This window comes from Ictalurus punctatus, chromosome 22 (genome assembly GCF_001660625.3).
Source record: "Ictalurus punctatus breed USDA103 chromosome 22, Coco_2.0, whole genome shotgun sequence".
NCBI lineage: Eukaryota > Metazoa > Chordata > Actinopteri > Siluriformes > Ictaluridae > Ictalurus > Ictalurus punctatus.
The window spans coordinates 14,782,721-14,803,652 of NC_030437.2; the positions used below are offsets into that span (position 1 = coordinate 14,782,721).

At 39.3% G+C, this 20,932-nt stretch overlaps 2 protein-coding genes across 3 annotated transcripts in view; one reads left to right on the forward strand and one right to left on the reverse strand.

The window, feature by feature from the left end:
- Positions 1-14,787, reverse strand: part of limk2 (LIM domain kinase 2) — a 35,257-nt gene extending 20,470 nt beyond the window's left edge. The window contains exons 1-3 of one of the 2 annotated variants that reach the window (XM_017451452.2): positions 14,579-14,787; positions 12,096-12,192; positions 1,555-1,690 (exon numbers count right to left, since the gene is read on the reverse strand). In XM_017451452.2, coding sequence (XP_017306941.1) covers positions 1,555-1,690; positions 12,096-12,192; positions 14,579-14,594 — 249 coding nt within the window. In that variant the 5' untranslated portion in view covers positions 14,595-14,787. The remainder of the gene's footprint in view (positions 1-1,554; positions 1,691-12,095; positions 12,193-14,578) is intronic. The other variant, XM_017451453.2, reaches the window with a different exon arrangement.
- A 2,380-nt stretch (positions 14,788-17,167) lies between these two features.
- LOC108255452 (polyadenylate-binding protein 1-like) lies at positions 17,168-19,079 on the forward strand. The gene has a single exon (XM_017451393.3). The coding sequence runs from the start codon at positions 17,438-17,440 to the stop codon at positions 18,947-18,949; it is 1,512 nt and encodes a 503-aa protein (XP_017306882.2). The 5' UTR covers positions 17,168-17,437; the 3' UTR covers positions 18,950-19,079.
- The last annotated feature ends 1,853 nt before the right edge of the window (positions 19,080-20,932 follow it).

Sequence of the window (20,932 nt, forward strand, 5' to 3'; positions counted from 1 at the left end):
CTACTCCAGCAGTTATGGAACTGTTATGAGAAGGCGCCAACACGACAATAGCAGACATTTGCATCGTCATAGCAACAGCGATCATATATACAGGAGCTATGCATAAAGAGGTCTCAATGTCAAAATACTGCTATATGACGAAAAAAAACATAAGGAGGACTGTAGCTCAGGAAACAACAAAACATTGTACTATGGCAACGCTAATGGGACAAAAACTAATCTAGATTACAACTGATAATTATGGCAAATAATTCCTGGAACATTAGCTCCAGAATCAGTGTCACCCTTGATAAAAATGGGAAAATATAAGACAAATATGACATTTAATTGAAGTAAATTTATTCAAAGAAATTTTTTTTTTTTTTTTAAACTATATATTGTCAAACCATATATGTTTCATAATTATCGGTACCCATCAATTTAAAAGGGAGGTGGAACAGCACAGTATCTTCTGCTATATTAAATTGACCTCAATTAAAGGTCAATTAAAGTGAAATTAAGCACAAAGACAGTTTTCATAACCTTGTTACCCATCTATATCAACGGCGCCAATAATAAAGCGGACTTTGCTCATAGCTACTTAAGCTAACCACCGAGATGCAATCTTCTGACTGGAATCAACTCATCTTTATGTATGCATGATGCACACAAAAAATAGTATATTTATTATTTAAAAAAAAAGAAGAAAAAAAAAAAGGAAAAGAAAAACATTCGACTGACTTTGACAATACTTTTCTTTAATGCCTACAAAGACAAGGAAGATTAAGTAATAAATAAATAAATACATTTTAGTACAAGTATCATAAAGTCAGACCACATTATTAAAAACATAAACACATCACCACACCAACGATCACTCAGAAAAGTGTATCGCGTAATCATGTATCGCTATATCGTGATATATCGCCCAGCCCTACTTCTAAGATGACTGTGAGATAGTCATAATGCAAAACACAGACTAGGCGTCTCCATGAAACCTGCTCAGACGAATGCTAAGATGGACAGTGAGATCCTCGATGAAAATCGTGCGTAGGAGGAAGAGCATGAGTGAGCTAAGCCTTCAGCGTCATAACAACCACTTCCCATCTATCGTTAGAGGATCAGAGATCTCTAAAACCAGCTAAATAAAATCAACATACCGAAGCTAATGTCTCCACTTGCTTATTACCTGTAGGAAGGCTTAAACAACAACAGCAAAGGCTTATTATATCTAATTAAGCTGGGCTACATTTTAAAGCTGCAATTACAGGTATTGTTTCTTGCAAAACATTTTGTAGCAGTGTGAGCTGTTAAGACGGCAGTAAAACCAGAATCCCTTCCTTCCACTTCCGGAAAGATCAACGACGTTTCTACTCTCCCTCATGAAGCCTTTACGCTCATTCTACTTTGCTGCATGTTTGTTATTTAAAGGCAAATTTGAGCAAAACACCCAAAATCCATTCGATCACTTTAAATTTATGAAATGACACGCAGAACGGAAGAAACCCTGCCCTGAAGCGATGGAATCAGGACGACACTCGGCGAAGTGAGAAAAGTAGGATTGTTACTTCTTACCATAGCTGGTCCGGTCATTAGCAGTGAGCAGCCATGACACAGCTCCCCGAAATTCTCCCAGTAGTGTTTTCCACAGTAGAGTTTGCCCTCCCTCTCGTAGTACCAGTTGGTCAGGAGATCACAGCACTCGGAGCACCTGAGGACACGTGGAAAGAAATTCATTACAGCTGGGGTTAATGGTTGATTTGGGAATGACATTTTGACAGAACTAGTTATGCTATTTTACATTTTTAAGACTAGAAACATAATATCTTATCATTTCTTTTGCAATGAAAATCAGCGTGCCAACATCATCTACATTGTTCCCGGATTGTTCTCCTGCATCATTCCCAGATCTACGACCCCCATCTTGTGACGTGATACGTCCCCTGCGCCATCCACCAATCGACATCCACCGCATCATTCCTCGCATTCTTTCCTGATCCACGTCCCTTGCGTCATTCACCGATCCATGTCTCCCACATCATTCCTTGATCAACATGCCCTGAATCATTTCTGCCTCAACATCCTCTGCATCATCCTAAAAAAAATCTTAATTATCGTTGTAATTGTCTGCTTTGGAGTACATCTGTATCCTTGTATTGCTAATAAAACAGAGAAAGCAGACTGACTGCCAGTGCCTCACTATTTGATCTGTATTTGCCGATCTTGTTCCATTTTGGTACAACGACGGTCAATTATTAGTACTTAGAGATGCACCATTTCGAAAAATGAGCGAACTTTGTTAACAGAATTCTGACCTGGAGCACAAGAAAAGCTAAAAGATGAGGTTGAAGACAGAAAATCCATTTCCGCAATGAAAAAAAAACAACCCAAAAAACTATGCACATTTCATGTACATCAAATGATATTACATTAGGGACGCCTCAGAATCTATTAACCAAGAAAAATAATCCAAATCTGTGCTTGACAAGCATGAGTTTTCACAATTCCTCATGACAATGAATCATTTTTCTAAAAAAAAAATAAAATAAAATAAAATAAAAATTCTAACTATGGAGATTCTAAGTACCTGGAGACGTAAGTTTTTTGTATCCATGCAGATCATAAACCATCGAGATCGTTTGAGAAATGTAAACGTTATTGTTTTACGCAGCTCCACCGTTTACTTATATTCGTTTATAGGGCAGTCTTGCCCGGATCTATATGGCGGACGCGTTGACGTGAATGCTTACATGCACGGGCGCGTAGTGTTTCTTTACAAAGTGACATCGCCAACTACTGGGCTGGAATGCACGATACAGCGCTTCTAGTCGTTTTTTGCGGATCTGTGTGAACAGGGATCGTTTGGACAATGCTGTCGTCTGTACGTGAAACCTTTCTAAAACCCAATGGAAAACCTTCTCCGTTTTTTGTACATACTTTTAATGTAAGCGTACCCTTAATGACGAACACTGAGGAAAAAGCAGATGGAATATGAGGTGATTGTGAGGACGCACTAGAAAATCCTGGGGTTTGGTTTCAAAGAGGAAAGCTCGGGCTCATGTCTGGAGACAAAGACATGCTTGGGGGTGTGTGCACTCTCTCTCTCTCTCACACACACACACACACACACACACACTAGCCCACCCACCAAAACACAGGGGCCACACTGAATGAAGTCTGAGGCATGTTTAAAAAAAATATTTTAAAAAAACCCACAAGGAATTTGGGCTTCAAGCCAAAACTAGTCATAAAGGGATATCACACACTCTCTCTCTTTGGCAGTCCCACGGCTGGGAGGTGATGTTGGAACACCGTAATGTTCCCTCTAGCTGTGACATTGCTCGCACTGGGAAAATTGACTTAATTAAAGGAGGCTGACTTGTTGATCCGCACAGTATAGCACCTCGGTTCTGTTATTAAAGAAGATCATTTGTCTAAGGAAGCACGGAATGTACAAGACTCCTTGTACAACACATGCCACAGCTTGTGCTGTAAAATTCGTCACAATTTTGGTGTGTGAGCGTAGGTTTGTGTAGGTCTCACCACGGGCCACGACCCTTACAAGGAACGCCTTCGGGGGAAATAAGACTTAAGGGAAGTTTATTAGAAAGACAACATTCTCTTTTTGACCCTTGGAGAGTTCCTGACAATTTGTCAGGGAAAATGTTCTGCGAGTACTTGAGCATCTGCATTTAATTGACTAACCGAAAACACGGATGGTCAGACGTGATTATCCAGTCATGCCGCAGTTTGCATTTACCCTCTGTGAAAAATACAGACTCGCTGCTGTGAATTGCTGATGTGCATCATTCGTCTTTAGAAACAACTCCATCTGAAGAAACGCTCCATGTGTAATCAGCATACAATTATACTGCTCCGTCTTACACCGATCCAGCTGAACAATAGAACGTGTTCAAAACTTTCGAGAACCTAAATTCTCTGCATACCAAGAGAACTGGAAACACCTGGAGCCAAACAGCACTTTTCACTTCACTTGAACTGCTGCTGCAAAACAATAACAGCAAAAATGTTCAGAGTCACTGTTAGAAAAACAGACACGTCAATCAGAACCTCAGATAGCTGCTAGGAACGCTTTTTTGACACGGAATTTGGTCAAGAACTTTAAAAAAATATATATAAATAAATAAATAAAAAAGGAGCAAAGCTCTGAGCCAAACAGCCAGAAACTTTTCACAGCTTAAGCGCAATCCATCTTCTTGATTACACCTCATTCTGCTGCGAGAGCTGGCCTGAGAGAGCAGGAAACGAGTCACTCCCATGCACGGCTTTCTTTTTCAATCCTGACATATATAATCTTTAATTCCAGGCCTTTCTGAGCTCCATTTGCATATTTAGACCGATTGCCAAGTGATGGTTGAGCAATTCATTCAGGGTTTCATTTGTACGTGCGACATGAATTCCGCGGGCCGGCTGCTGCTCAACATCACCGATCTCCGATTCATCTAGAAGAGGAAACCCAAGTTGTCTGGAACATAGCGTTCGAAAAAGAAATAGACATAATGGGGAAACGGAGAAAGGGGGTGAAAACTATAAGGGGGGGGAAAAAAGGACAAAGAAAGGAAGAAAATAAAGAAGTCAAAAACAGACCAGGAGAAGGAACGAGAGAAATGACTATAAATAAAAGATCACATTGCATTCAGTGGCAGAGAAGCAGGATGGAAAATAAGTCTGCTTTGATAAGGATCACATTAGTAAGACGCAGCCTGAGCAGCTGTGGGATTGTCCAGCAAGCGCCTGGGTTCTGGCTGATCGCCTGACGTGTGCCTCCATACTGAGGAAAGATCACAATCTCTGCTTCTGGAGCAAAATACAAAGCTGTGCAATGAGACTGAATGTATGATCAGATAAACACTCTCTGCAGGAGCATGCTTTAATATTGATTTGATTTATTTATTTATTTCACAGTATGAAATCCAGGCAGAGTGGTGCTATGGCTGCTGCCTCACAGCCCCAGGGTTCCTGGTTTGATCCTGAGCTTGGGTTACTCGATCATTTTTAAAAACATGCTGGTAGGTGGACTGGCTAGTCTACATTGCCCCTAGGTGTGAATGAGTGTGAGTCTTCATGGTGGCCTATGATGGACATCCAATGTGGTAGTAGTAGTGAGAACAGAACCCTGATTCAACCCCTGAAGAAACTGGACACTGTATATGTTACAGATGATTTTTTTCGAGACAGAAGGGGACACGGTTAGGATGCTGCAGAAGTATGATGAAGACATATTTTAAGTTACTTGTTTACAGTCTTCAGAAAGAGCTTCATCCTGGTCGGGGTCACGGTGTGTACGATGGGAATACAGTCTGAATAGGACACCGGTATAACGGAGCATCACTTATATACTCACACCTTCGTTTAAAACCTATTGAAAACATCTTGAAACACATTTCTTCTAGAGACTTAGGCCGTCTCATTTATTTCTGTTTCTGCTGGTAATCCCAGGCAGCCTCGTGTTCTATTCCAAGAAGTGTTCTATTACTTAATATGCTACTTTAGTGACATAAAGCATTCCTCTAGAACGTTTAATTGTTTTTTTTTTAACGGATAAATGGAATCAAAAATATGCTCTTCTGACACAGAGATGCAAACACACAGCGTATGAAATCGGCACTAAAACAGGCAGCCGAAGACTTTTATTGTTCTTAATTAGAGAGGTTAAATATTCGATTGAACTGCAAGTCAACAGGATGAATCAATTTGTGTTTTTGGCAACCCGTGTGTACAGTGAGGTCATGGCGACATCTGGGAACGGATGTGTACCTAAGGATCCGTTATCATTTTCTCACACACGAGCTTACGCTCGGTGACGTCTGTGAACAAATATCTGTGTCTGTCACAGAGGTCCTCCAGGTGTACACACACACACACACACACGATAAACTTTCACCCTAAAGCCAGACGTGACTGAAACGTCCTGATTTATTGGCAGCGTGTCGACACAGCCGGGGTTTGATGACTCCCACATGGAACATGCAACTCACGCAAAACACCTCGCTGTAAAGCTGTGCTGCTTATTCACGATGACAACCTGCATCTCCGTCAGCAACTTTCCTTCTGTTCCGCACAAGCAGCAAATCGTCACCTCCTTTAACCCTTGTTGTTCACACCCAGAGAGAGAGAGAGAGAGAGAGAGAGAGAGAGAGAGAGAGAGAGAGAGAGAGAGAGAGAGAGAGAGAGAGAGAGAGACAATGCTCGGGCGAAAGACACAATGAGTTCATGCGTTGCCACACTACACAGCAAACAATACAGAACAAACAGTCCTCTTTCTTTTTCACAGTAGAGAAAATAAAGACATATGTTTGCTGAACACTTCAATAACAAATCAGAACCTTAATCAGCATGCCTATGTTTCATTTATTAGGCAACTTTACCTCCCCAGTGGAAGAATTACATTACTACGGAAGTCCGTGAAAAATGACTACATCTATGTCGACCTAGAAAAACCGCAGATTTTTAACATCTACTACATGTATACATATAGTAATTCTGAAAACGACATACTTTTTGGAAGACTGCCATAGCATTTTACACCACAACCATGTTGAATTCTCGGTCAGAAGGCAGTGATTCATTTTCTATAAGAGCAGCTTAGACAGCTCTTTGTAGTTCTTTTCTTAATAAATCATTTTTCTATGCTGTAGCATTTGTATCGGTCATTTAGAAACCGTTTTCCATTTACCAGCACTTAGCACATCTGGCAACGACGGTCTTCCAGTTAGTTAGCTGCTCAGACCAAGCTGATTTTTCAGCAGCCTTCAATATTTTGAAATCTTCCAATGTCTCAATATCTTGAACATTGTTTCCTGTCTTACTAATTTCAAGAGAATACGTGGAAACTATTGTTTATATGCGCTATGGAGCAAGTGATAACAAACAAACTCGTTTCATGGACATTCCAGAACGTTAACTGTAACTATAAATGGTTAAAAAGTACAAGATACCGCCCCTTTACTAAATTTAAAAAAAAAAAAAAAAAAAAAAAAAAAAAAAGGCAATTGGTGACAGATTACTGTGGTATAAAGGGTGGTGACACAGTAACACTGATTATCTGCATCACTGATTATTTACCCTGTTGATTACTGTTTTATTACTTATGTAAAGTCGTTATGTTTTCAGAAAGTTGAAGCGTGAGTCTATATTATAGGCAGGGGGAAAAAAAAACTATCTGGGTCACACCACGGTTTTCCTTCATTATTTTCCTTTTTGGCCGAGTGTCAGAATACAGCTACAGTGACATCCTATGCTAGAAAAATACAGGTTTATCAAAAACATATACATCTTTGTTAAATATAGTGGTGCAACAATTATTGGCACCCCTATGATTTCATATGAGGAAAAATATATCTGATGTATTTTCCCAGTGATACTTAAAAATTGTTTTAGTACACCTGGGTGACTAGGAACAGGAAATTGTTCAACCATGACACGGTCACACATAGGCCGAATTCCCTTAGACATTGATAACAATGGGTAACACCAGGGAATATAGCTGTGATGTGCGGCAAAAGGTTGTTGAGCTTCAAAAAATAGGAAATGGTTATAAGAAAATAGCACACGCATTGAAAATGCCCATTTCCTCCATCAGGGCAATAATTAAGAAGTTCTAGTCAACAGGGAATGTCATGAATCGACCTGGAATTGGACGTGTGTCTATATTGTCTCAACGCACTGTGAAGAGGACGGTTCGAGAGGCCAAAAAATCTCCAAGGATCACAGCTAGGGAATTGCAGAAGTTAGTTGTGTCTTGGGGTCAGAAAGTCTCCAAAACTACAACCCGAAGTCACCTACATCGCCACAAGCTGTTTGGAAGGGTTTCAAGAAAAAAAGCCTCTACTCTCATCCAAAAACAAACTCGAGCGTCTTCAGTTTGCCAGACACTGCTGGAACTTCAAATGGGATCGGGTTCTACGGTCAGATGAAACCAAAATAGAGATTTTTGGTAATAAACACCAGAGGTGGTTTTGGTACACACAGAGAGGTAGCCATGTGGAAAAGTCCCTCATGCCCACGGTTAAATATGGTGGTGGATCTTTAATATCTTGGGGCTGTTCTTCTGCCAGAGGACCTGGACATTTCATTAGGAAACATGACATCATGGACTCTATCAAATATCAACAGATATTAAATGAAAATCTGACTGACTCCACCAGAAAGCTTCAAATGGGCTGTGGTTGTATTTCCAGCAGGACAATGATCCAAAACATTCATCAAAATCAACAAAAAAAATGGTTTACTGAACAAAAAAATCAAGGTCTTGCCCTGGCCATCCCAGTCCCCTGACCTGAACCCCATAGAAAACCTGTGAAGAGATTCTGTATGGAGGAACGGTCTCAGATCCCTCGCCATGTATTCTCCAACCTCATCAGGCATAGTAGGAGAAGACTCAGAGCTGTTACCTTGGCAAAGGGAGGTAGCACAAAGTATTGACTAAAAGGGTGCCAATAATTGTTGCACACCTATATTTAACAAAGATTTTATATATATATATATATATATATATATATATATATATATATATATATATATATATATATATATATATATATATATATATATACACATACATACATACACATATACACACACACCTTGCCACTAAGACCAACCATGAAACACACAAGACCAAACAATATGTACACAAGACTAAATAAAGTCTAAATATTGCACTTTTTTTTTACGACTAAACCACAAACTGCCGCTGTCCGAGCAGGAGGACAAAATCCTACCCTCAACATGACGTCCTAACTGAAAAGCAAACCTATATGAAAAGGAAAAGCAAACACAATTAGCAGGCATGCAGGGAGCATTCCTGTCCCTCCCATAACCGCACTTAAAAAGCAGCCACAGAGGCCCGAGGTTTCACTCTTTACCTCTAATCATAAAAGGGCATTAGCTGGGGCACTGATGATCCCGCTGTTTCAGAAGCTGTTTCAGAAGAGTCTGGAGGAGCACTGAATCGCCGTCTAGGAATGTCCCAGTGGTCCGCACAGTGCTGTGGAGAACGGCCCCTACCTGCCCTAGCGCAGAAGTGTTGCCGGAAGCCATTCAAATCTTGTTCGTACTTAACGGAGATCGTCGGGATTGTTGGAGTCATGTTTGTCAACAAATTTGGAACTTCAATTAAAAAAATTTTTAATAAAAACTCTCATTTTAAAGCTTAATAGCTAAAATATATTGGAACGCTTTCAGTATTTGCTAAAAGGTGTCAATATCAATATCAGAAAAGAAATCATGTTCCCATGTCATCTCTAATATTAAGTGTGTATAAAGGGCATCAAGAAGATAAAGGCCGACAGAAACACTTAAAACATCTATATATGTCTGTATGATGTGTGTATATGATGAGTGATTAAATGCACGTTCCAGTCTCTCAACAATAATTCCCAATTTGTTTTACCTAACCTGGAAAACAAGGACCGTGCCAATAATGTGCGAAAGCAATTCCCAAATAAGAGCCTTAATCTATCCTAAAGATTTCATAAACTCTCCGACAGTAATAGATTTTCCAGTCTACAGCGTACTTTTGGTTTCTGCATTTACCGAGCCTTCAATTAGTTGTAATTGCAAGCTGAGATGAACTTATATTACCTTTTAATTGGCATCCATTTCAGTTCTTAGCCCTGTTTAAAATTCTCCACATGTTGCTCGGGTTTGTCCTTATTTATGAGCCAATCTCGGCAGCAGAGCAAAAATCCTTTCGCGGGAACTCGGTCAAGAGTCTAAAATCATGGTCTACATGGCCATGTAACCTTCTTGATGTGACACGCTACATGATGATGTAACTTCTGATGTTACATAGAAAAGAAAAAAAACCCAACAGACATTTGGCCTATACCAGATCTCACTCAGACAGCACACTGGCTGATGGACTGTTCAAGAATGTGTGCTGACATAGCGAAACAAGTCTAAAAACTAAAAAAAAGTGAGAAAACTACATTTCCTTCCAACTGCAGCACACGTGCATCACAGACACTTTAAGTCAGTATCTGATTACAAACTGAACGGATTAGTCTTAGGTACATTTTGTTATGGCGTGTAACTCTCCAATAACCTGATCACAGCATGACATTGTGTGTGAAAAGCATTTTTAGCTAGCACGCTTTTAGAAACCTTTCCACAGACTGACTGCTTTTCGTTAAACAAAAACATGATCTCAAGATGCAAAGGAGAGACTAGGCTAGCGTAAAAAGCAAAGCATTGCTGTTTTAGTGAAATATAGTGATATTTTTCACACTTAACAGTCTCTATAGCTTACACCGAATGGTGTGAAAAACAAACAAAAAAAAAAAAAACGCCCGGGACATCCAGAAATGCTCTGTCGATGCGAGAGGTCAAAAGAGAATAGCCAGACTGGTTTGAGCTGACAGGACGGCTACAGTAACTCAAATAACCGCTCTTTACAACCTGAAGGATTTCCTGTCAGCTTGAACCAGTCTGCTCATTCTCCTCTGATTTCTCGAATCAACCCGGCGTTTCCATCCACAGAACTGCCGCTCGCTGGGTGTTTTTTTGTTTTTCACACCATTCTGTGTAAACTTTAAAATACTGTTGCAAGTGAAAATCTCAGGAGTTCAGCAGTTTCTGAAATACTCAAACCAGCCCATCTGGCACCAACAACCACGCCAGGATTAAAGACGCCGACGCTGGATTTTGACTAATTTAAACAACTGTAGGGAGAACATAAACAGAATCATTTACTTCGCAGTATAATCCTGCATCATGCATGTGACTACAATTATGTCGTTTGCTTCAAACGCACAAAATGTGTCTGTGCCTCTTTAACTTTTATAGTTCTACCAAATACAATGAGGTGTAGATTATCTGAAACGGATTAGTCATGACCATATGCACAAAACACACCACACTCTTGTACTTTGGCCGGCCTTTTTTTTTCTCTTTCTTTTTTTTTAACCAAAAAGTGTAGTAGATTTGACGACCCATCATTCCTTATCCTTCATCTGGCTACTTCCCTGCAATTCTCCAGTATATTTTAACTTTAGAGGAGACTTTGACCCTAATCACTCACAACAATGTGCTAAAAAAACAAACAAAAAAAACAACCAAAAAACCACGTAATCCTATAAATGATTAAACCTGCAAACAGGAAGAAAAAGGAAAAACAAGAATAGAGTGACGAATAGACGGTAAGAACTTCAGGCATAATCATATATCAAGCATAATATCAAGCATAAGCAGGGGGTCTGTGATTTTTAAAAATGCTCTTACACGGGTGAAAGTCCTAACACCATTATCAGAGTTCTATTCATTATTCAGTATCATTGAGTTCTTATAGTTCTTAGCATATTTGACTAATTAATTGAATTGAATGGGTTTCATCCAAATCTTTCAAACTCAAAAACAAGCAGCCAAGTTTAAGAAAAATGTGTTGTGTGTGTGGAAAGTTCAGGAATAAAAGCTCAATGGTGCCAATACATCGCCAAATTCTCAACGTACACATTAAATAACGATCCTGAAATCTGAATAGTAAATAAAATCTGTATTCCTAGACACACACACACACACACACACACACACACACACACACACACAGCGCCAACTATTTGAGGAAGAATTTAGCCATAATACTTGACTGAAAGAAGGTTCCAGGCCCTGGTTACTCCCAATCTTAACCAGACTGACGCTCCCTCAGAACCTGAATGCAAAAATGCAGCAAAACAGCTTAGCCTCGGCTTCTTTGCTGGCAATGAAATTAGCATGAAATGGAAATAAAGTCACATTTCTCCCTGCCTCAACTGGCTAGAAGTTTACGACTGCCAACTTGGCGGACTCCACTGTATCGCTTGGTATTGCGATCATTTTTTCCATTTCCAGATCAATATTTGGGTCACGCTTAAGTGCACCAAAAGTAAATAAGCTCCTTTGGTATTTCTTTTTTGGGGGAATACCTCACATTCCAGCTAATCTATGGCTTTTACACATGTGGTCAGAGTTAAAGAGTATGTGTATGTCAGTTAGTGAACAATCCCTGAGACAACTTTCCTCAAAATACAAAAGACATGCATATAAAGAAAATGGCCCAATGTATCCATATCATGATATATTTGCCTTGTCCAAGTCCGGCTAGGATAAAGACTTACCGAAAACAAGCGTTGTGCCAGAAGTCTTTGTGCAGCTTGACATGAAAGGCATCCTGAATCCTGCCTCTGCATCCAGCGCACACGCTGTCGCTCGGGTCTGGGGTACATGAGGAGATTGGTAAACAAACAGTTAATATTAACCTATTCATAACATTTACTCACGTTACTGAAACGTTTATCCAAAGTGACTTACAACTACTGCTGCACCTAATGATTATTTTCATAATCGATTAGTTTCCCGATGATTTTTTTTGATTAATCGGATGGTGGGGGCGAACTTTTTAAATCAAATCCACAAACTGAGAGTTACAAATATAAACTTCAGACTAAAACTTTACACAACTGTTTGTCCAAATATATAAGACTGAAAAGAACCCAATACACACACACACACCAGAATATCCATAAAAATAATCCATAAAAATAATCCATAAATACTTGTGTATATATAAGTAAACTAATATAAAAGTTTATATTATATAATAGTATTTATGCATGACTTTTTATAAAAGGTAACGTTGACAAACAGTAAACTGAAGAAAGTTATTGTCGGTGACTCTGCGTATCTGTTAAAGCTAGCGGCGTCACATTACGTGCGTATGACATCATGCGCCATCGACTAGGAAGTGGCTTATACACGATATTACCTTTCTAAAATCCACACTGTGCATAGTGTAAGTGTAAAGTACGTCATTTGGGACGTGACTTTAGTATTTACTCTCCGAAGTGTGATTTCAGAACAGACATAACATAATGAGTAAACGCACTCGGTGCCATGCACAGACCGACTAATCGATAATGAGATTCGTAGACAAGGATTTTCATAATCGATAATTATCGATTTTATCGATTAGTTGTTGCAGCTCTAGTTACAACAGAGACAGAATACAACTGAACGGTCGAGAATGCAACACCGGCAGTGCTGGGTTTTGAACTCATAACCTTCCAGTCAGTCACCCAAAGCCGTAACCATTGAGCCAGCACTTTTTCTACATTCCCCTACATTCAAATTTATAACATGACTACTTTTATTTCTGTCAGATTTTGGGGTTTGGTCTCATTAATACAGAATCACAGATGATCAGAACATATTTACTGCACTGAATTTCACATTACGTACATCTATTTGTGTCTATACACAATAACAAATGCCTTGTACTATAACATCACATATTTACAACAAATGCACTGGAAATTCAGGTGGATATAACAAAACTCATCTACACATCACTCATCTACTTTTCCATCTATAGAAGTTGATCCTGTGCCGATACTGGATGATGAAGTGAGGTAGAATGAAATCTGGTTCTGGTTAGTGTCCCAAGTTATTTTTAGGCAACTGGGAGGAAAAAAAGAAAGAAAGAAAAAAGGCACATCTCCACTAAAGCACCTATTTCCATTCACTTGCATTTCCTGCCTTGTCCTATGTTTTGAAAGACCATTTCCTTGCAATGTATAAGAGTCCAACAGAAGTCACAGTGTATCGTCTATACACCATGTACAAGCACATACACATACTCTCTCAGAAAAAGGTTACTAAAGTCTATCTTTATCGAGAGGGCTGGGCAATATGACAACATAATCAATATCATGATCACGATATAGTTTTCTGTGATATCACAGGTATGTTTTTCCAACATGTATTCAGTAGTAGGTACAAACTCTGACTGGAAGCGGCTGATCCGATGTAAAGAATTAGTAAAAAAAAATATATATATAAATTCTTTCAATTATTAATAGAATTTTCTCCTATTCAGTTGTCATTTTTGTATACATTAGATTACATGGATTTTTTCTTAGCAACTACTATTCTGCTGGCAAACTGGTAGCACATCAACATGATACACATCTTATAACGCAAGAGTATCGTGATATGATACTTTATCATATCGCCCGCACCTACAGGTCCAATTTGTACCTATAACATGTATCCTTCTCTTAGAAGATTTTCAGGTAGACAGATTAACCGTTATTACCTTTTAAGTGAAATAACGTAAAAGCTGACATGCACCTTTGTAGACAAACGATACAAACTAAAAAGGTAGAAAAGGTGTATGCTTGACCTTGTAGGCACAGTACCCTCTAGGTGGCCTTTTTCTCAGAGCACAGGCTAAAGGAAAAGAAAGGCTAGTTTGGATTAATAAAGCGTTGCTGAAAAAGAATTATGAATGGCAACTTTAAGAATGAATAATATACACCTAATAGACATAAATATGCAAACACGAGTAGTGACGTAATAATCATATCATAACCGGATCTTAATTCTGTCGTCATATCGTCCGAGTCTGTTTTGAATCGCATCCACGCTATACAACAAAATATGTTGTCTAAACAGCTATTTAAAACATCCCGGGTACATTTATGTACATCAGTCTGAGCAGCAATAATAAACACACAGCTACTTTAAGGCATCAAATACACTGCGGTTTGTAAACACGCACGCGCGCGCGCCTCCTCGATTAGGGTCGTTTTCTGCGTTTTACCTTCTTGTTCGTCCATTTACTCGGTGGTTGCCTTCAAACAGGAGCTCACATGCTGTTCCCGACACGAGGAATATTCTCAGCGCACATCTCTGAAGCTGCAGACACACTCAAAAGCGAGAAATCCCGAGTCACCGAGATTAAATCAACGCTCCATCAACCACGACTGGCTTTCAAGTTGCCTGCTCGGCGAGCTGGTGACGTCATAGAGCTGAAATTCCTGTACGGAGACCGGAAGGGATCAAACAGCAACACCTGAAACAGGAGAAATTGACCCGAGAGCTGAGAGCTGAGATCACACTGCTCCATCTAGTGCTTATCTCAGTGTAGAACAGCTTACTTTAAGATCTGGGATAGATCTGTGAATCAAGACATTTACAGTGGCTATAAAAAGTCTAACACCCCCCACCCCTTCAAATGGCAAGGTTTTGTGATGAAAATAAAAACCAAGATGTCAGAGCTTTTTCCACCCTTAGTGTGAAATTACAACATATAAAAATTAAGTGAGAAAAATTTTAAAGGGGGAATAAAAAATGAAAGAAATTACAATAACCTTGTTGCGTAAATGCGTACACCCTTTTATAACTGGGGATGTGGCTGTGTTCAGAAGGAACCAATCGCATTCAGTGTCATGTTCAAAAGTAGTTATCAGGACAGCAGCCCCAAAGCATGATATTTCCACCACCATGTTTCACTGTGAGTATGGTGTTAGCACGTTCGCCTCACACTTCCAGGGTCGGGGGTTCGATTCCCACCGTGACCCTGTGTGTGTGTGTGGAGTTTGCATGTTCTCCCGTTGCTGCGGGGGTTTCCACTGGGTACTCTGGTTTCCTCCCCCAGTCCAAAGACACGCATGGTAGGCTGATTGGCGTGTCCAAAGTGTCCGTAGTGTATGAATGGGTGTGTGAGTGTGTATGTGATTGTGCCCTGTGATGGATTGGCGCCCTGTCCAGGGTGTACCCCGCCTTGTGTCCCATGCTCCCTGGGATAGGCTCCAGGTTCCCCCGTGACCCTGAAAAGGATAAGTGGGATAGAAAATGGATGGAAGTCTCATGTTTACAATGCACATATACACTTTATCTTTAACATGTTTTTTTTTGTGCACTTCTCATAATTTCTGTTTTTGTGTTTTCCTTATGTCAGAGGTTGCTGGGAGGATTCGCAGAGAACAATTTAATTGTACCGTGTAACAAACTGTTTTCTGTACTTATGACAATAAACTCTTGAATCTTGAATATTGAATGAGTCCATAAATAATGAAATGTAGCGTTTCTATTTTTAAAAAATACTAAAGAGGCCAGTACACAGTAATAAATTACACAAAGTCAATATTTGGTGTGAGAACTTTAAAATTTAAATAACAACAACAACAACAGCAACAACAACAACAACAACAACAATTAGTAGTCTCAGGTACATTTTGTGCAGTTTTATAAGGAAATTAGCCGGTAAGATTTACTGAGAATCTTGCAGAACCAGCCACAGTTCTTCTGGATACTTTAACTGTCATATTTTCTTCTTTTTTGCAGTTTTTTTCAACTGATTACATAATATGTTATCAGTTATATGTTGCTTTCTTTACTGATATACAAAGATTTTTCTGTAACATAATTTTTGTTGTTGTTGGAAAAGTAATGTTTGGAAATATAAATTGACTCAATAATGATAATAAGGTATAAAATAAACATCTCTAATACAATTTGTACAATATTATTATTATTTTTTTAAAGGATGTCTTCTTCAGTACAGTACTGAAGATATCCTATAACTATGCAATATTTACCATTAGCTACCAAGTTATGTTAGCTACTTGAACCCAGCGTTAGCAAAGAAAACAGGCTAACTTAGTTAGCTATAAAACAAGCATTGATTTAAGAGCTGACCAAAACCACCAGAAACTGACCTGCACAGCTCTTAGGATTTTTTTTTTTTTTTTTTTTTTTTTTTCACTTTTAAATCACTTTCTGCTGCCAACTATTTTTCACAACCTAGAAAATGAGATAAAATAAACCTTTGAGTCTCTCTGAGTGTGAATGTCTGCTTTTAGATCAAATCTCTGGAGATTACTAACATAGGTCTGGACTAACATAAAATGAATTAAGCATAACATTTAACACTTTCTGAGAAAATGAACAGCAGGGTCTTTTGGAGTCTCAGAGGGTTGTCCTTTATTATACTCATCTCTTCAGGCTTCCATATTCTCTGTGACATAGTTACATAATACTTAACTATAATATGTGATTTAGTGGTTTATGTATAAATATTGTATAATGTATATACAGAAAATATTGTGTTTTAGTGTTTTGTGAATTGTATTTGCATGTTGTATTTGTGAAGTGACCTTGGGTGTCGTAAAAGGTGCTCTTAAAAAATAAAATTATTGTTGTTATTATTATTATTATTATTATTATTATTATTATTATTATTATTATTATTATTATTATTATTATATCTGTCGAAAGACTTTATATCCCCAGAATGTAGAAGTCACTGAAAGCATTTTATTGGGATTAACTGCAGCTTGTCCTGTTTTGTGTACCGACAGGATTCAATGCAGTTTTTCTATAAAGAAATTTAAAGCTATTTTGAATGTAAACAAATGTTTTGGAGTGAGTTTGAACTTTAGTGACCTTTACTATGATCCTTGAGACTCAGCTGGTCAGGGTCACCAGCGCCATGGTTACAGAATTCAGAATTCGGAATTCCGAACCGCATCACAGTATGACTCATCATCTGTTCCTGCACAAGAGAAATCTGTTCAGATCTTCGATAACCAGCGACACAGCGACTAGCAGCAGATAGCAGCAGTTACCAGCGATCAGTATTTCTCTTGTACTCCTGGACATTACCATCTGAAGTAGAATGAGCCACAAAATGACGGCCGCACTGTATGTGGGTGGTCTGCACCCCGAGGTGACGGAAGAAATGCTTGCGAGGACGTTCAGCCACGCAGGCCGCATTCACTCCATCCGGATCTGCAGGGACTGGAAGACCCGCTCCTCACGCGGCTACGCTTTTGTCAACTTTCAGCAGCGGGCCGACGCTGAGCGAGCAATAGAAATGTTTCATTCTGAGCTCCTTATGGGACGGCCGATGTGCGTCCAGTGGTCTCAGAGGGATTCATCCCTGAGGAACTCCAGCATTGGAAAACTGTTCATCAAGAACCTGGACGAGTCGATTGACACCTTGGCCCTTTTAGACACCTTCTCGGCCTTTGGGAAGGTCCTGTCTTGCAAGGTTGTAGGTGACGAGAACGGGTCGAAAGGCTACGGCTACGTCCATTTTGAGTCTGCAGAGGCAGCGGATTTTGCGATGAACAGGCTCAACGGAAAACTGTTGAACGACCGTAAAGTCTCCATTGAGCACTTTAAGTCCCGTGAGGAGCGCGAGACTCAGGCGGGCCGCTGGGGCAGGAAGCCGGTGTACGTGGGTGTGGCCCAGCAGAAAGAGGAATGTCAGGTTTACCCTGCCCATCAGAACAGGCAGAGGATGGCGAGCATGCAGGCTCAGAACCTGGCTGTGTCTTACACCCCCTGCCAGAAGGTCGAGCCCCACACGGATCTGCTCTGGACTGCCCAGACCATCCAGTCACAACATGTCCAGAATATACCCGATGTGATTCAACCTGCACCGGTGCATCAGCAGACCGGTGGCACCATCACATCAACTAGTCAGGCACCATGTTTGAACGAAGAGTGTATAACCATCATTACACCAACAACTGATGGTACTGTTCCAGTGGCAGACACAGTGCCAGCTGTAGAGACAGTTCCACCTGTAGATAGTGTCCCAGCTGTAGACACTCTTCCAGGTGCAGACACTCTTCCGTCTCTGGAAAGTGTCCCCCTTGTAGAGACAGTTCCACCTGTAGATAGTGTCTCGGATCTAGGTTCAACTGCAGATGAGGTTCCAGCTCCACCTCAAGCTCCAGATGCAGCTGAAATGCCTTCTACATCCATCAGTGAAGTGCAGCAGTACAAGGACACAACGGATGTAGCCACATATCCACCAGCTGGGAAGCGTCTGACTATCTACATGTTGGAGTCATCTCGTTTAGACGACCAGATGCAGATGGCGCACGATCACCTGTTACCTCTGATCGAGGAAATCCACCCGACTCAGGCTAACAAGATCACCTGGATGCTTTTGCAGGATGCGAACAATTTTGAGGTCATAGACATGATTGCATATCCTGAGCTCCTGCGTACCAAGGTGGATGAAATGGACGCACTCCTGAAGGCCAGGGAAGCTGGATACAAGCCGGAAACCCTGAAGATGTCATTAAACAACAACAACAACAAGAAGAAGAACAACAAGAAGAGAAAGAATAAATACATTACAATAAACCACTGCAACCAATATTGTACATATTAAAAAAAAACATTTTTTTCCCCACAATTTTCACCAATAAAAACCTGCTTAAAAGGTGTTTGTTTCAACAGTGTATGTTTGTTTGGCATCCCCTTGCTCCCTACTCAAATCCAGCCCTGGATTTGCTTTTCTGTCACAATAATACTAGAACTTAAATGCGGAATTATTCCTAGGTTACAGTATAGAAATGCCTCAAGAATGACAATAACGTAATGTGCTACTGCTTAATACATAACTCAAGCAGAAAGTTATTACAACGAGACTAGACTGTACTTGTCAAAATAAAACAACAGTAGGTTTGACATTTCAATATCATTAAGTTAAGAGCAATCAAAACCGCATAGAATTTTTCTTTTGGTTTACAGAAATCATCCACACAGCAATTCATTTTATGTATTGTTTGGATTTAATATTTGTATTTATGTATTCTAAAAATAGTCACACAAAAATTATACACATCACAGAAATAATATAGCTTCCGGAATAAAATATTTCATGAAACGACAATCAAGCAACCACGTGCAGCTCTATAGTGTTTCATATATAGTTCTTTTTAAATAAGCAGTACTCAGCCCTGTTAAAATGGCCTCAATGATTTTGATGCTGGACTCAAAAGGGGACTCTTTGTGGACCTTTTGAAATTGATATTGGGTCGTTCTAGAGAGGTCTGAGTTTGTTTATTGTGTTCAGAATTGCACAAAATAGCATTCGTCATCATCTGAGTCATCAACCTGAGACCACTTGGAATACTGAAATGGACCAAGTGTGAAAACGCCCTTAGATAATAATCATTTTGGTTCTGCTTTAGTGGTTTAGTTGAATTTATTACCCATCATAGATTCCTGTAAAGACTCAGATCTTCTGAAATGGGCTACACAGTGAAACACGATATATGTTTTCTTGTCGCGCCATATTCAAAGTTGAAATACTCAAAAAAAAAAAAATGCATACAATATCACCACAATAAGCAGTGAAATAACCAGCTCAGCAACTTGACATGTGAATGGGAGCGCTCACATAGAGCAGGTAAGCAGTCGGAGATGATGAGAAATAAAAGAATCTATGTACTTTGACTTTAGCAACAAAAATACAGAAAATACACTTAAAGATATTAAAATATACTAAAACCTGTAAAAGTATGTTGAAAATATACTATTAAATTTCTATACTTCATTAAAATAGGCTTAAAATATATTCATTTCAAATTCTAGCAGCACATTTTGAACATGTGTTAAATACAAGTGTGTTATTGCATACTTTTATGGTAAAGAAGTACCTTAATAGTATAAAATCTATATTTTGACCTTTAAAATTTAACCTTGAGAGTATCAAATTAAAAAATATACCTTTTTGGTATATATTTTTTAAGATCTGAGTCTTTACAGGAATCTTTGATGGGTAATAAATTCAACTAAACCACTAAAGCAGAACCAAAATGATTATTATCTAAGGGCGTTTTCACACTTGGTCCATTTCAGTATTCCAAGTGGTCTCGTGTTGATGACTCAGATGATGACGAATGCTATTTTGTGCAGTTCTGAACACAATAAACAAACTCAGACCTCTCTAGAACGACCCATAATTAAAAACCCTACACACCTTGTTTATGGTTCATTTTGTAATTCAGGTTATTTGTGCATTGCGAAAAAAAAAAAAAAAAAAGCTCTCTCAGTCTGCTTGACATTTTGTTTTATGAATAAAGAACTTAATTGGCTTTCCGTGTGGTCCCAACAAAGTCAGCAGTGTTAGGTATCAACATGACAGAGAGGCTAACAGAGGCACTGTGGCACTAGCAATTATACTATATAGTTAAGTAGTTAGGCAGCAGTAATAATAGTAATCTGTCAGTGATACAAACAGTAGTTACTGTACATTACTATTGTAATATATGTGGTGTGTGCATGTATTTGGGATGAAAAATAGAGAGAAGCAAGAGAGTTCACTTTGATTGTTCAACATCAACATCATCTGTTCCCAGCTACTCCT